Below are 17,298 nucleotides of genomic sequence, written 5' to 3'. Positions count from 1 at the left end.
CTGGGAGTTGTCTGAGTGAGAAGCCTAATTGCATGAGCCTAATGGGAGGGATCGGTAACCTGAAAAACTAGCTGCTATTGGTAGAGGTTTGAAACACTCTTTGTAATTGGTCTATTAAAGCAGCAATATGTAACTTTTTGGGCGACCGACCAGATTCACATAGAAATATGCGTTATAGATCTGTCATTCTCATTGAAAGCAAGTCTAAGAAGCGGTAGATATGTTTAAAGTGTTACATTTCTATGCCTCTCATTCTTAAGTTTTGTTTCTGCGTCTTTTACTTTCAGTTTTGTACACCAGCTTTAAACAGCTGAAAATAAATATTTTTCCAAAACCAAAAATATTGTCACAGCGGTTTAGATGGTAAAACAATTCTCTACACTATACTTGCTTGTTTTGTCACGAACTGAAATTAGGCGAAGTATTAGAATTTTTACAACCAGCAAATGGCGAGGTGATTTCTGCATAGTGCACCTTTATCTTATACCGCCTGGTGATGTCGCCAGGCAGGCCAAAACTCCACCAAACCAGGCTCAAATTTCAGGCGGTCTTCTCAAACAGCCTTTACACTAAAGGGGCAATTATCATAGTTTTCACAGTATTACTCCAACCCCTTAGTGTGGATATATATAAAACACAGTAAATAGACCAATAAGAGTTTCAAACCTCTCTGCCAATAAGAGCTAGTTCTCCCCTCCCCACTCAGACCACTCCCTGACAGTCCTAGCTAAATAATTTCTTTAGAAATTGCTATTTGATAAGCTATTTTTATTTATTTTTTACCATTTTAATTGAAAACAAATCACAGTAAGGTACTTCATTTTTACCCAGAAATTATTTGATAGAGAAAAACAGCTGCATTGGACTTTTAACAAACCGAGTTGATGAGAAACTGATAGCTGATGTAGGCCTATATTAATCTACTTTGGATGAACAGGTAGCGAATGGAGTGAAAAGGGAACATATTGCCACATGGCCCCATAACCCATCCTCAGAAAAACGCTTTGCCACATTTCCTCTCTGTGTACAAAGGAAAACCTGTTTGCAATGCATTACCGTAGAAAACATTCAGCAACTTTATTAAGAACATATTACTTACACCAACATCTTATTTAGTGAATCCAAGTGTAGAAAAACAAATAACCTATATTTGTGAATAAATATACTGTGCCAATGATCAGAAAGTGGAAAAAATCAAGTTAACATTCAGAAAGAATATTAAAATCTTATGGTAGTCTGTCGCAGGAAAACTAACATTTAAATGCAAGGTCATTTACTGAACAAAACAAATGAAATATATCCCCAACAGCAGTAAATGTTAAATATAGGCTGATATTTGTAATGTGAGTCTATACTGCTGCCCAGATCAACGACCACAACCAAAAGTCTTGTTCCACTCCTCATAGAGCTCCAGGTCTTTGGCTGAGACGCTGGGCCTTACTGTCCTCAGGGCCTCCTGGAAGTCACTGTGGAGGATGGGCCGCACCTGGTCGGGGGTGATGGTGGCAATGTCACGGAGCTGGATGCTCCGGATGGGGCCAAGCGCTGCCTCCCGACACAGCCCCGTCATATCAGCCCCAGAAAAGCCCTCCGTCCCTGTGACCACCGTCTCCAGCTCGTCCTCTCCCAGCTGGCTCTTCTCGCGGGCCATGAGGTGAGAGACTATCTGCCGTCGGGCAGCTGCCTCGGGGAGGGGGATGTAGAGGCGCTTGGCAAGGCGGCGCCGGGTCGCTTCGTCTATCTCCTGAGGGTGGTTGGTGGCCTCCACCACCAGGACGCGGTCGTCGGCTGAGGTGGCCGCCCCGTCCAGCTGAACCAGGAACTCTGTCTTTATCTGTCGGGATGAGTTGTGCTCCCCGTCCGTACGCTGGGACAGAAGAGAGTCGATCTCGTCGATGAAGATAACAGCTGGCTGATGGCAGCGGGCGATAGCGAAGAGTGCGCTAACCATTTTCTCTCCCTCCCCCACCCACTTCGAGGTGAGAGATGAGGCACTGATGCTGAAGAAGGTGGCCCCTGACTGGCAAGCGATGCACTTCCCGATCAGAGTTTTTCCTGTGCCCGGAGGCCCAAATAGGAGGATGCCTTTGGGTGGACCACGGAGGCCAGTGAAGATGTCAGGCCGGAGCATAGGCCACACCACAATCTCCTTGATCGTGGCCTTTGCAAACTCCAGGCCAGCGATGTCGTCCCAGGCTACGGGCGGTCCATCGTCCATAATTTCACTGATGATCAGCTCGATGATCTTGGGCTCAAAGTTTTTCAGACGCTCGTCGACTGGCTGAGTCTCCTGAGCATTGCTGCTACCGACACCACTCTCTTTGTCCTCCGGCCTCGGCATGGTGGACACAAATTTGGAAAATGTTCCCCGTGGCCTGTTGGCCCCCAGTGACTTTGTAGTGGCACCCCCGATGGCAGCTGCCATCGCAGGGGGCTGCTGGGCTCTCTGGGACTGGTGGGGGTGTTTTTTCTGCTGATCAACAATAAACTGCTCCCTTGCCGTTTTGACGTTTGTGTCACCACAGTATGGGTCTTGCCTTGCCTGTCCTCCAGATGCCCTCCCTCTGCCATTCTCTCCACCAGAATTGTATAACGTCTTCCTCTTGGAGGTGTTAGAGTTTAAGACCTGCAGGGGCTGGGTTTGGTTGTGTTGGAGCTGAGGAGTGCTGGCAAAACAGAGACTGGGCCCGTGCCGAGGGGCCAGCAGAGGAATGGGGGTAGCTGGGGACTCCCTGAGCGCCTCTTGGTCTTTCTGCTGTAGCACTATGTAAAATGCTGAAAGTGCTGTTGCCCTCAGGCTTGGGCCATGATGGGGGTCCCGATGGAGTCTCTGCAGCTTCGAGTCCAGTGGAAGGAAGAGACAGGGAGCTGCCTCTGCTCTCTTGTCCAACGAAGATGTTAACATCTGCAGGTGCCACAAGGGACTTTCCACCCCCTGTCCCAGCCCGAAGCATCTTCCGCACGCACGGCAGCTCCAGCACACCCGCAGTTGTCAGAGGCGATTCCCATTTGTCGCTGTGGTTCCTCTGACTGCGGGCCAGGTTCAGTACGCTCTCTGCATAGTTGTTAAGCCCTGTGCGAGGTTCTTCCGAGTCCAGCACTGCAGCATAGCGCTCCGAGTAGGTCCTGAGCAGGCTGCCCGTGCCGGCCTGAGAGAGCTGGGCGCTTGCCCATGCATATTGTATGGCAAGGATGTGCACCCGATAGGCGTCTGCCGTCTGTTCAGGTGTGCAGGTGCCAGATGAAATGTCAAAGGACCTCCTCTGCCACTCGCCCAGGTGTGCACCACTCATGCCTGGCGTGCTCCCGCCTGTTTGAGGAATGGGGGACAGGAGTCATTAAAAATGCATGACCCAAGCAGCCAAGCAAACAATAACACACACACACACATTTTATAAATTCCATGAGCCTTAAAAAAAAAAAAATTGTGAAGGGATCACCACATTATAACTTCACTTATTCAAATTAGGTAATGTCTAGACTTACAAGTAGCTAAAATTACATAGCCAGCTATGACATATTGGGATTATGAATATACTGTAATGAAACAGCAGGGAGCAGGTCTCGAACCCTCGACCTTCTAGCCCGAAATCCAGCGCGCTATCGATTGTGCCGCAAAAGTATCCTCGAGCGGCAGAGTGGATATCCGCGTTTATAAACCCAGGGTCGTTACAATACCGATAAGTGAAATATAACGTAGTGTCAAATATGTACCCCTTAGCATTGGCTCCAGCCTGTGGCGGAAGCTAGCTATGTGTCCCCTAAATTACTTTTGTCATTTGTGTTCCAGGTTGTCATTTTTCACTCGCGCTGCGCATACTCTCATAACAACGCCTGGATAAATGCTGCGCGACTGAAACAAAACGACTTGGAACACAATTTACATTTAGGATGCTCATTTTCTCGGGAAAGAGGGATGCGCTAGCCCGGGTCTCCCCTGAACCTGCGAAATTCGAGCTTGCTCGAATTTGGCGCTGATTTAAAAGTGCCAATGCCATGGGAACAGGGCTCCATTGTTAGCTAACGTTAGCTCACTGTTCCTAGACTGTTTAGCTAACTACTGTAGTACCGGCTAAGATAGCAAGAGCCAAGTTAGCTAGTTGACTTAGCTACTAACTTACTGTAACTGTCGTGTTAGACATATCTCGATTTACCACAGATAAGTAACAAACAGTTGTAGCTTGGAAAATAGAGAGCATAACTTTTTGCACCATGGAAAAGTGGTTATATCAATATCACATTCGCAGCTGGAAGTACAAAAATGATTCCCGCGCCAACTCTTTGAACTCACCCCTATGTTATTTTTGGGTACGTCAGGTGACCTTTCTTCTTCTTCTCCTTATTCATTTTATTTTAAAAAAAATTTACTTTTTTTTTTTTTAAATCGTCTTCTTCTTCAACGATATCATGGCGGACCGCAAACAAACTTTAATGTGCATGCTGCCACCTACTGTGCTGGAATGTATTCTGCCCAATTCTACACTATTTAAAAAATATATATATATTATTTTTATTTAACCTTTATTTAACTAGGGAAGTCAGTTAAAAAATGTTTTATTTACAATGACAGCCTACCCCAGCCAAACCCAGACAACGCTGGGCCAATTGTGCGCCACCCTATCGGACTCCCAATCATGGCCGGATGTTATACAGCCTGGATTCAAACCAGGGACTGCAGTGACACCTCTTGCACTGAGATGCAGTGCCTTAGACCGCTGCGCCACACATACTGCCAGGAAAATACATTTCTAAACCAAATAAATCCCTACCAACTCCCCAACCCCCTAACCCCATTAAACTTGATCTATATCATGCTGAAAAACTCCACCCTTGTTCAGCATGTCAACAACCATATCAACAGTAACATCTGTTACCCCCAATATCACTTTTGCCATCTCCACAATAACCTTCAACCTGGCATTTCTGCTTTCCACAACCCAAATCTTATTGATAACCTTACCAATAAAAGCTATGAAGTCAACTTTATTCATTATCAAAGGGTCCTTTGACACCACACATTCATGAGCGCAAGATTTCTGAACCCGGCCTCGAAACCATGCCAGGACCATCAGAAGCACCAGCCCCAACAGTAAGTCCACTTACTACAGGAACATCCTTATAAGCTCCATCAGTCCGCGCTGTAGTTCTACCAATCTGTGTTACAGCCTCTGCATATAATACATCATGACTGATCCTATATCTCTGAGCTTCTCTAGCGTCTCTCTGCACCTGTCATCCCCCACAATTACAGCACTTAACCTTCACATTGCTTCAACATTCACCGTAATGATGTTCCCTCAACGCTTGGCACACCTTTTCTTTCCTTTACAATGAGCAGCTACATGTCCCATTCTTTGGCATCTAAAACATTGCAGTGCATATGGGACAAATTCTCTAACATTGAAACTAAGAAATCCTATCTGTACTTTTCCAGGAAAACTTCCTCAAACCTCAGCATCCCTGATAAGCTTTCACCTCTTTGACCCTCTTTCCTACTGATCAACCTTTTGGCCTCAATCACTCTGCCTCCCTTCACATTTTCTTTAACATCATCTATGGACATAGATATTGGAACCCCAGTGATGACTCCCCCCAATATACCTTGGGGCTCCTGAGTGGCGCAGCAGACTAAGACACTGCATTTCAGTGCTAGAGGTGTCACTACAGATGCCCTGGTTTGAATCCAGGCTGTATCACAACCGGCCATGATTGGGAGTCCCATAGGGCGGCACACAATTGGCCCAGCGTCGTCCGGGGTTTGACCGGTGTAGGACGTCATTGTAAATAAGATTTTGTTCTTAACTGACTTGCCTAGTTAAATATGAAATATAACTTGGTTTTACATGGTTTTATTGGCAGACCACATCCAAAAAGGTGTATTGCCACCACCTACTGGGTGGGGTAAAATAATTTAACGAAAATAAAATATAAAAATAATAATAATCAATAAATAAAACTAAACAAAAGTCAATGTACTCTTTCACTTAGTAAAATGTACTCAGATCCCTCAACAGGCATCTTCAGAAAATTAAATCTGGAATTGGCTTCCTATTTCGCAAAAAAGCATCCTTCACTCATGCTGCCAAACATACCCTCGTAAAACTGACTATCCTACCGATCCTCGACTTCAGAGATGTCATTTACAAAATAGCCTCCAACACTCTATTCAACAAATTGGATGCACTCTATCACAGTGCCATCCATTTTGTCACCAAAGCCCCATATACTACCCACCACTGCGACCTGTATGCTCTCGTTGGCTGGCCCTCGCTTCATACTCGTCGCCAAACCCACTGGCTTCAGGTCATCTACAAGTATTTGCTAGGTAAAGCCCCGCCTTATCTCATTTCACTGGTCTCCATAGCAGCACCCACCCGCAGCAAGCGCTACGGCAGGTATATTTCACTGGTCAACCCCAAAGCCAATTCCTCCTTTGGTCGCCTTTCCTTCCAGTTCTCTGCTGCCAATGACTGGAACGAACTGCAAAAATCGCTGAAGCTGGAGAGTCTTATCTCCCTCACTAGCTGTCAGAGCAGATCACAGATCATTACACCTGTACATAGCCCATCTGTAAATAGCCCATCCAACTACCTCATCCCCATACTGTATTTATTTTGCTCCTTTGCACCCCAGTATCTCTACTTGCACATTCATCTTCTGCACATCTATCACTCCAGTGTTTAATTGCTATATCATAATTACCTCGCCACTATGGCCTATTTTATTGCCTTACCTCCCATATCTTACCTCATTTGCACACACTGTATATATACATACTTTTTTTGTACTGTATTATTGACTGTATGTTTGAAAATCTGTGTTGTTGTATGTGTCGAACTGCTTTGCTTTATCTTGGCCAGGTTGCAGTTGTAAATGAGAACTTGTTCTCAACTAGCCTACCTGGTTAAATAAAGGTGAAATAAATAAAATAAAAAAGACAGTATTCTCTGCAATGTTTCAGCTGTGAAATCTTGGAGATCAAAGACCATTTTAGCCACTTTCACAATGATTTCCAGTTTCTTAGATTTTCTTGTTAATTTGTCCTGTACAATTAATCACCTGAGCAATAAACACAACAAAATCAACTTTCTTCACGATTAGTATTTCAGGATCTCTCAACTGACTGACATCCACAGACTGTTGGGCATCATCCACTGCCATAGCAGTGTGTTTCCAGCTACTCTTCTGCACTGTGAGTTCATTACACTTCGTAACAAAATAGCCCTACCAACTAACCCTACACCAATTAAAAGCCTCACCACTATTCCACTACTTGGCCCTAACTGATCCTACACCAGGCCGGCAGCCTGGGAGGAGAGGACACTATCTATCACTCAACACAGCTTGTAACTCTTCTGCAGTAAAATCTTCTACACTAAAGTACATCTCTGCAGCTGCCACCAACACAGCTATTCTCTGTGATTTGTTCCTGCTGCGGCAGGTAGCCTAGCGGTTAAGAGTGTTTGGCCAGTAACTTAAAGGTCGCTGGTTCGAATTGCTGCAACATAACCATAAGCTTGGCATACGTCAGGTGTCGTCACTCCTACGCAACGCTCGTTTCTCAACCAAGCAGGGATTTGTAGATCTATGTAGTTATGCGGAGGGCTAGATGGGACTTACGTTTACACCTCCTGTGAACACTTGTGTAGGAGAGTTAAGGCACTATAGTCTAGGGTACAATTTGAACTGGGCATAACCCTGAGCCCTCCCCTCTCAATGCAAGTGCATGATGCCATCTGGTGGTGAAGATATAGCTAATACCAGAAAACTGCTACTGTACTTTGGGAATGAAAATATGTTCAGTTTAATTAGGGATAGTCTTGGCCAGTACAGAAAATCCAGTCCAATAAGTTCAGTTCAAGTCCAGTCAGTCCAGGCCAATTAGTCCAGTCAAGTATACTCCAGTCCAGTCTAGTCAGTCAAGTCTATATACAGTACCAGTCAAAAGTTTGGACACACCTACTCATTCAAGGGTTTTTCTTTATTTTTACTATTTTCTACATTGTAGAATAATAGTGAAGACATCAAAACTATGAAATAACACAAGTGGAATCATGTAGTAAGCAAAAAAGTGTTAAACAAATCAAAATATATTTGAGATTCTTCAGAGTAGTCACCCTTTGCCTTGATGACAACTTTGCAAACTCTTGGGATTCTCTCAACCAGCTTCACCTGGAATGCATTTCAATTAACATGTGTGCCTTCTTAAAAGTTAATTTGTGGAATTTCTTTCCATCTTAATGCATTTCAGCCAATCAGTTGTGTTGTGACAAGGTAGGGGTGGTATACAGAAGACAGCCCTATTTGGTAAAAGACCAAGTCCATATTATGGCAAGACAAATGACACTCCATCATTACTTTAAGAAATGAAGGTCAGTCAAGGCGTAACATTTCAAGAACTTTGAAAGTTTCTTCAAGTGCAGTCGCAAAAACCATCAAGCGCTATGATGAAACTGGCTCTCATGAGGACCACCACAAGAAAGGAAGAACCAGAGTTACCTCTGCTGCAGAGGATAAGTTCATTAGAGTTACCAGCTCAGAAATTGCAGCCATCATGGTTGAATTGCTGCAAAGAAACCACTACTAAAGGACACCGATAAGAGGAAGAGACTTGCTTGGGCCAAGAAACACGAGCAATGGACATTAGACCGGTGGAAATCTGTCCTTTGGTCTGATGAGTCCAAATTAGAAATGTTTGGTTCCGCTGTGTCTTTGAGAGACGCATACAGTAGTAGGTGTGGTTCCCACTGTGAAGCATGGAGGATGTGATAGTGCGGGGGTGCTTTGCTGGTGACACTGTCAGTGATTTATTTAGAATTCAAGGCACACTTAACCATGGCTACCACAACATTCTGCAGCGATACACTATCCCATCTGGTTTGCGCTTAGTAGGACTATCATTTGTTTTTCAACAGGACAATGACCCACAACACACCTCCAGGCTGTGTAAGGGCTTTTCGACCTAGAAGGAGAGTGACGGCGTCGCATCAGATGACCTGGCCTCCACAATCACCCGACCTCAATCTAATTGAGATGGTTTGGGATGAGTTGGACTGCAGAGTGAAGGAAAAGCAGCCAACAGTGCTCAGCATATGTGGGAATTCCTTCAAGACTGTTGGAAAAGCATTCCTGAAGCTGGTAGAGAGAATGCCAAGAGTGTGCAAAGCTGTCATCAAGGCAAAGGATGGCTATATTTTGATTTGTTTAACACTTTTTTGGCTACTACATGATTCCATGTGTTATTTCATAGTTTTGATGTCTTCACTATTATTCTACAATTTAGAAAATATAAAAAATAAAGAAAAACCCTTGAATGAGTAGGTGTGTCCAAACTTTTGACTGGTACTGTATGTCCAAACAGGGTTGGACCCCGGACATTGCTCTGCATTGCATTTAACTTTATAATGTTATGTCTCATTATTTAATTAATATAATCTGCTGGGTATTGAATAGGAGGCAAGTTCAACTGACCATTATTAGGCCCATGCTCTCAAGTGAACGAGATACATTCAATCTATACATTTGTTCAGGGGTTACATCTGAATCAATTTCAAACAATCAAAACAGAGGTTTCTCCTTGACCAAAAATAAATGTTTCTCTACCAAAACCTCTGACCCTTAAATCTCTGCCCTTACCCTTTAAAATATATTATATGCTTTCTGGGATATACAGTACATCAATATTTCCGTTATACACAAATTGAAATAGAAATAAACATTTACCTTATTGCTTTTTGCTCTGCAGAAGGTATTTATTTAATCTGATAACCTCAAGTGAGGTACCAGAATAGAAAGACTACAATAACCACAATCCATTGCAGGTCATGTTTATCCACCTTCCATGTGACGACAGATGATGGATGACAGCTGTGGGCTAAGAATAAAAGAACCGTTGATCTGCAACAGAACATTTTGGATTTCTTCTCTTTGGTCGATTTGCCCTCAAATTAAACAGATAAAATCTTAGCAAAGTAGCAGTTTACACAGTTAACCAGTCAAACAAAAAAATATGAAGAAAAATATCCAGCTACCAGAGTAATCGACAGCAATTTACTGCTTTCACAGCTAAGCTAGCTAGCTAGTTAGCAAGCCCAGAGAGGATCTCGACCAGACGTGTGACCAAGTAGTCACACCCTAATCTGGGGAAACATGAGTGAAATGTAGACCAGAGTAATGCAGCATGTAGTAGGACTTTTGTCATCGTGAAAGACATTCACTTTTTTCAGAAGCTGGACATGGCTGCCTCATCATCATGCTACAGCCACAGCCGTCCGCGAGATAGCGCTTGCCAGCCAGTCTGCTAAATCAACTAGCTACATCGGAGCTTGAAAACAATTCGGTTTTTTTTTGTTGCACATATAATATTGTGGTATTATGAATTCACCCATGTATACATTTGTCGCACGAGACGACAACAGTACTATTTATGCTGAAGTTTCCAAAATTCTCGTCGCTACTGGACAATGGAAGAGACTGAAAAAGGATAATCCCCGATTCAATTTGATGTTGGGCGAACGGAACAGACTGCCATTTGGACGGCTTGGTAAGAGTAACACTTTTGGCATACGCAGTAAATGGTCTTACATTGCATTGAATTCCTTTTGTTACAGTGTCAGCATTCTTGTTCTCACCCTCAAGCTAAACCCATGAATTGTGTCGCATGAAACAGCTGATGTAGACTTCTGATGGAGGCCCATAGGCTGATACACATCACAAGTGCTAATCTGGCACTCACTGCAATGCGCCCAGTCTCCTTGGGAGTCAAACCAGGACATCTACATTATGCAAAAGTGAAAACAAAGTTACTCCCTTATAGCACTGATCATTTTCCAGAATTATTCATTTGTGGCCCACCCCTGTCTCAGGTTATGATCAAGAGTTTGGCCTTGATTATCCTGCAGCCTATAGTCTATTGCTACTTTGTTACAAAATTATAACCATATTTTGGTGATATCACTGTATCCACATGCATCCTTGGTCACTGAATCATATCCTCAGTGGATAGGTCAGAAGATGCCACAAGTAGGCTATATTGGACACACTGAAATGCCGTGTTTCACCTCGGAGAGGGAGAAGGACCTAAGTGGTTGCTAAATGATTTCTTGTATTTACACCGCCCTGTTGTAATCACTTTTTCATCCCTTTTTTCTGCATGCGTTTGTTTATCCTCCACAGGTCACGAGCCTGGACTGATGCAACTGGTGAATTATTACAGAGGAGCAGACAAGTTGTGCCGCAAAGCATCTTTAGTCAAGTAGGCATTTTCAAACCTTGACGAGTTGAAAGGGTTCCAGTGTAATAATTTTCACTCTGATAGTGTAATTTTCACTAAGTCATGTTGACACTGTAAATATCACCAATATCCTCTTACTTTACATTGTGCAGGTTAATCAAGACTAGCCCGGAGCTTCCAGATCCCGGCAACTGGTTGCCTGAATCGTACATCATCTATCCTACTAACCTCAACACTCCCGTTGCGCCTGCAAAGAATGGCATAAGCCACCTGAAAAGTAACCCCAAGACGGATGAAAGAGAAGTTTTCCTGGCCTCTTATCACTCAAGGAAGGAAAGCGGAGAGGGAACAGTGTGGATCGCCAAGTCATCTGCTGGAGCAAAAGGTACAAAACAGTCATGTCTAAAGGCTCATATTTCTACTAACAGCTGGTACTGCTAGATTCTGTAGTCATTGGGTATTATGGGGGGGGGGGGGGTGTGTTATAGTATTGCTGCCTAAACAAGCTCTCTTTTTAAGATAATGCATGCCTCATGTTTTTGGAAGTTTCCTTTGACTACCCAGGGAGTTACAAACACTTTGTTGGCAAAATATCTATTCTAAGGATTGTATACAAAGATGAGGCTTGGGTTGGTTTTCTTGTTCCAGGTGCTGGAATTTTGATATCCCACGATGCAAATCAATTGCTGGAGTTCATTGATAATCAAGGGCAGGTTCATGTCATTCAGAAGTACCTAGAAAGACCACTACTGTTGCAACCTGGAAACCGTAAATTTGACATCAGGTAAGCAGCTGATACTAATACCTTTGAGTGATAGTACATCTAGTGTGTGTTTATTACCAACAAATACCATATAGGCTTATAATACACAATTCAGGCTGTCTGAGGAACAGCAAAATAAGAAATGTCATCGCTGGTGTTTTTCCCAGTAATCTCTGACTCTGCGGGTTTGCTGTTGTGTTCTTAGGAGCTGGGTGCTCGTGGACCATCAGTACAACATCTACCTTTACCGGGAGGGTGTGCTGCGGACGGCCTCGGAGCCCTACGACAGCTCCAACTTCCAGGACGTGACCAGCCATCTGACCAACCACTGCATCCAGAAAGAGCTCTCACAGAACTACGGCCGCTACGAGGAGGGCAACGAGATGTTCTTCGACGAGTTCCGGCAGTACCTGCTGAGCACCCACAACATAGTGCTGGAGACCAACATTTTACCTCAGATAAAGCAGATCATAAGGTAGCTACTTCTCCTCCGGTGCTCTGCTGTTTGTGTTTACTTCGTTGAAGGAGATGGGGGGGAAAAATACAGTTTTGTTCAATGACCTTGAAAACATGGCCTTTCCCTTAACATTGCGTAGTTCTACAAATAGTTATTTATAGGTATTTGCTTCACAACTAGGCTATACTCTACTTAGACTCCTGACAATGGTTGTTCTGTCTGGTCTCCTAGGAGCTGTCTGACATGCATTGAGCCTGCCATCAGCACTAAGCACTTGTCCTATCAGAGCTTCCAGCTCTTCGGCTTTGACTTCATGGTGGACGAGAGCTTCAAGGTGTGGCTGATAGAGATCAATGGAGCTCCGGCCTGCGCACAGTCAGTCCTATTTTCTTTTCTTCTCCCAGTGGTCATAAACATGGCAGCTCTCTTATCCCTGTTTATCCCCTTCTTCTTGCCTGCACTCGGTTGGTTCATCCTCTCTTTACGTCTGTTATACTGTTATTCATTACATTTTATTCATAGAATATTTGTTGAACTCTGTTATTTTCACCAAAGGGTCTACATCTCACCTTCCCTTTTTGTTATTTTCCAATTTAATTTAGAATTCAGAGTAAAGGGCCTCACTCCCAAATTACAGTGTGAGACAATGTGATTTAAATGATTTGAGACCTGTGCATGGCGTGTGCTCTACTCAGACTGACCGGCAGTTGTTTGTTCATTCACGCCAAGAAGTTTGGGCTGAAATGTTAATTCCTTTGAAAATGTTTGTTCCATTGTTCAAGGCTTAGAGGGCTTTAATAACCTTTCATGTTAGGATTTAATGAATGTTTTATTTTAAGATCTCTGACTTCCCGGTGAATCTAAATGCGCTTGAGTGTAAAATTGTCCTTTGAATTGATTTTCCATGCTAGATAAAGTTTCTGGACTCGAGATCATTCAATTCTCCCTATATAATCTCAGTCTGATTTAACTGGCATGGCAGCTTATTAATTGCGCTGTTAACTCTGCCTCCTCTAGGAAACTCTACCCGGAGCTATGCCAAGGTATCGTGGACGTAGCCATCTCCAGTGTCTTCACACTGAACAACGATTCCGAACCACGATCATCTTCCTCCTCCCCTGCTCCCTACTCTTCCTCCCCCTCATTTTCTACTCTCACCTCATCCTCCTGTTCCTCTCCGAAACTGAGAGGACCTCTCCACGTGGGCCCATTCACCCGATTGTAAGTTCCCCCCCCCTGCTTCAGAAGTTCCACCCTCTGCTCTTCACTTCTAGACTTTTCTGAGAGGTCCCACAGGTCAGGAAGCTTGCCACCTCATTGGTTCTTGTTTGATTGACTGAAGATTGAATGTGGGACCTTCTCGTATGTGCTACCAGATATTCCTCTCTCATACACCACAGTGGAAGGGCATTTCAGAGGGAAACCTGGGCAGACATGCAGGGTATGAATGTGGAGACTTGGTGAATGTTTGGATGATGATGATGATGATTATGATGATGATGATGATGATGAATGGGCGACAGACTGATGACAGGTTTGGGGGTCCCAGAGCAATGAGAGAAGCCCTTGTGTTCCAGTGCTGCCACTGAGGCTCCCCTAGACTGTCTATGGATGACCTCTGAAGATGGAGGGGATGCTTTACTTATTATACAGACTTTAGTGCCTTACATCGCCACCCATACCCACTTAAAGATGCAACCTGACGATTTAGCATAGCATTTCTGCTACTGTGTGTGTTACGTGAGCCAGTGTATTGTCCGTCAGGCAAGTGTGTGTGTATGCGCGGTGTAGACTTTTTTTATTTTATTTTTTTCTCTGGGTTTGGAGATCTTTGGATTTATCCACAAAAGTTAGCATTCCTACATCTTTGTTTCATATCATGGTTATTCACAAAGCCCCAGAGTTTTGTGTACTGCATTTGTTTTTTTTAAGTATTAAAGCAGAAAATGGGATGCATCCAGTTTCTATTTTATTGCTATGTAAATTGTATTATAGCTATTTGATAGCTATTATTCTGCGCATGCCGTGTAGTTTTAGGTCTTCGATTTACGAGACCTTTTCTTTCCCAAGTTAATTTAGTCAGTGTTGTTAATTCACCCCTTGTATAAGAGAAGATTCGTAGACAGATTACTTATTTTTCTCTGTCGACAAAGAGCATTTGTTGAATGACTAGAGATAAACCTTCCCTGTCCAACTGAGACTAGATTTTCAACTTTCTAACGTTTCAAACTATTTTGAACCTGCTATGGTTCTGCCAGTGACACTATTAGAATTTGAATCGGTCACCTTTATTCTCCCAAGTACATTTACATATAGGCCTACTTGGAATTTGATTTGGTGAAATGGTGCTGCCACAGTAAACGGAATATAGACGATAAACATATACAGATGGAATATATTGACAAGGAATTTACGAATCCACGTACACTGTACACAGTTACGCACAGGGGATCTCCGCTACAGCTGTAGATCAGTTTGTTTGTCATTTTAAGAGGAACTGCATGTTGGTGTGGATGCGTGTTAGTGTCTTATATCCTAATGCAAGTAGGCCTACTCTCCCCTTTTGCCTCTAATACTGAGAGTTCTTAACCAAGCACTTCCTTTAAAATGGTCTCTTTCGTACCTTTTTGTTTACCTTCCCAATAGGTCCATGACACATAACTGTTTGTCAAGAACTGCATTGCATTTTGACACCAGATGTTTTGAAATAGATTTGCCTAGTTTTGCGTAGTTCTGCACCAATTACTTTTGCAGAAATGTTTGTTTAGTGCGTGTATTAGTGATGCTAGCTCAAAGAAAATGTGTTTCTTGTTAGTTTTTGCTTGCTTACTTAAAACATGTAGTGAACTTGAATTAAACGTAGTAGCTTCAACCCCAGAATTGACTTAATCTCAATGCAAGTTTTTTATTTATTTTTATTTTATTATTATAATTTTTTTTAAAGCAGCAATCCATAGCAGTGAAACTGCCACGTCCATTTGCAATCTTACAACAACAGACGTTCCTTCAAACAACGAACACTGTTTTTTTCCCCCTCGGACATCATTGCATGCGCGATAGAACAGCAGTACTGTGTGATTAAAAAAATAATAATAAGAATATGCTGGATGCTCCTTTCTTCAAAACAATAACAAATGCGCCTGGGGCCGATCTCAGCTTTAAGTGGTTTTAGACTACCAACATTGTCGTTTTAGGTTATTAACACAGCTTCCATGATAAGTGGAGTTGTGATACCTGCTTGCTAGAAAGTCGTTTTCCCTGCCCTCGTCTGTTTCTGTGTTTACACTGTGATATTCAATGTAGAACACCTGACCACATTCAGTTTACAGATGCTTTGTAGCATTATACATTTACATTACATTTTAGTCATTTAGCAGACGCTCTTATCCAGAGCGACTTACAGTAGTGAATGCATACATTTCATTAAAAAAAATTCTCCATACTGGTTCCCCGTGGGAATTGAACCCACAACCCTGGCATTGCAAACACCATGCTCTACCAACTGAGCCACACGGGACCTGATTATCACCCACAGTTATCCCATAGATTAAGTTACCTTGTCCTATGTTAAACTTTGTTTTAAGTATGAGTTAGTCCCTAAACCACCAACTCTTTTCTTCATTATCACACATTTTCAAATATTTTAGTTGAGGTAATACTTCAACATGTTTTGAGTGAAACACTACTTAAGGGACAACATTGAGACATTTAATCACTGTCTTTTTTATGTTTAAAGATTGCTATGAAGTATGGTGTGAATGACTGCTTGAATAGTATCTGTTTGATATGCACATGGTCAAAGCATACAATGTTTATGAATTATAATCTATTTGTGGTTAAACGTTTGGTTAGTTTGTATATCAGAGGGGCAAAAAAAGGTGTTTGTTTCTAGATTATTTTGCAAAATAAAAAAGACCTCAACTGTATTATTCAACACATTGCTTGGGAAAACAACCAAAGGAAATGATCAGTATTATTATACAAATTGGGGAAATGTCTTTCCATCAAAGGGAAGGGGTGCCTTAGTGGGAATTGCCTCTTGATGTTTGGAAGAAGCAATAGACCTCCTGCATATAAATGCACCTTTCATTTGTTTGATTGTAAAGATGTAAATTTGCCTATTGCTATTTGGCATATGTGTCTGTGTGACTGTTTTAATTGTTCAATCTTTTGTGTTTGTTCAGTCTTTGGTAATGTCTGGTTTTCCTCATGCAGAGTTTCTTTGCACTGAACGTTTACCATTTTTAATTACCTGCTTGGTAGGTTATGAATGATTTCTTATCAATGAAAACGTGTTTGTATGTTAAAATCAATCCCCCCTCAGTATTACTTCCCCAGCTATGAAATCTGTGGGTTTTATGTATTTCAAGTCCTTTAAAGTGCAATCTGTAACTTCCTTTGAGCGTATCATGGCCATGGGAGACAAAGAAGTTATAGATTGCAACAATAAATCAATCATTATCAAACATTTTCACTAAACCAAGGCAGACAAGAATAAATAAATCGGTTGACACAACAGCAACATTGGCACATTGAAATGTTAAAAACCTCTCCTCCAGTCAACATGATTTAACTGTACTGTGTTTAGTCAGATGAATGCCTATGTTTCTTTTAGCTAATGTTTATCAAACTTTTGCATGAAAACTGTCACATTATCATGGAGAATAAAATGTAATGTATCGTTGATCTGAGTCTCCTGACTTCTCTTGTGGCGTAAACTGATATAAGACCCAGGGATTTACACTAGATATGACATGAAAGAAAATCATATAGATGTTGTAAATGATTGCCAGCATTGACTTTATCCAACTGAATGGCAGTCGGGATGACTCTGCAATAGACCAA

General features: G+C 42.6%; 2 protein-coding genes across 3 annotated transcripts; one reads left to right on the top strand and one right to left on the bottom strand.

Annotated features, from left to right (window-relative positions):
- Positions 1 to 1,052: 1,052 nt before the first annotated feature.
- LOC115193981 (fidgetin-like protein 1) lies at positions 1,053 to 10,680 on the bottom strand. Its single transcript, XM_029753172.1, is given in 3 exon segments — positions 1,053 to 2,653; positions 2,655 to 3,310; positions 10,585 to 10,680. Coding segments are annotated over 3 exon segments (1,950 nt in total). The 5' UTR covers positions 10,592 to 10,680; the 3' UTR covers positions 1,053 to 1,366.
- On the top strand, positions 9,807 to 17,139 carry LOC115193982 (tubulin--tyrosine ligase). 2 transcript variants are annotated; one of them, XM_029753173.1, is made up of 7 exons: positions 9,807 to 10,543; positions 11,176 to 11,254; positions 11,386 to 11,618; positions 11,882 to 12,017; positions 12,202 to 12,471; positions 12,685 to 12,787; positions 13,471 to 17,139. In XM_029753173.1, exons 1-7 carry the CDS (start codon positions 10,375 to 10,377, stop codon positions 13,735 to 13,737), a joined length of 1,257 nt encoding a protein of 418 aa, XP_029609033.1. In that variant the 5' UTR covers positions 9,807 to 10,374; the 3' UTR covers positions 13,738 to 17,139. The 2 variants fall into 2 exon arrangements, with proteins under 2 accessions (XP_029609033.1, XP_029609034.1); XM_029753174.1 differs by having other exon boundaries at positions 12,685 to 12,828.
- The last annotated feature ends 159 nt before the right edge of the window (positions 17,140 to 17,298 follow it).

The sequence above is a fragment of the Salmo trutta genome, chromosome 5 (genome assembly GCF_901001165.1).
Source record: "Salmo trutta chromosome 5, fSalTru1.1, whole genome shotgun sequence".
NCBI classification, from domain to species: Eukaryota; Metazoa; Chordata; class Actinopteri; order Salmoniformes; family Salmonidae; genus Salmo; species Salmo trutta.
The sequence above is the reverse complement of the archived record's forward strand: the minus strand, read 5'-3'. Positions and strand labels throughout refer to the sequence as shown.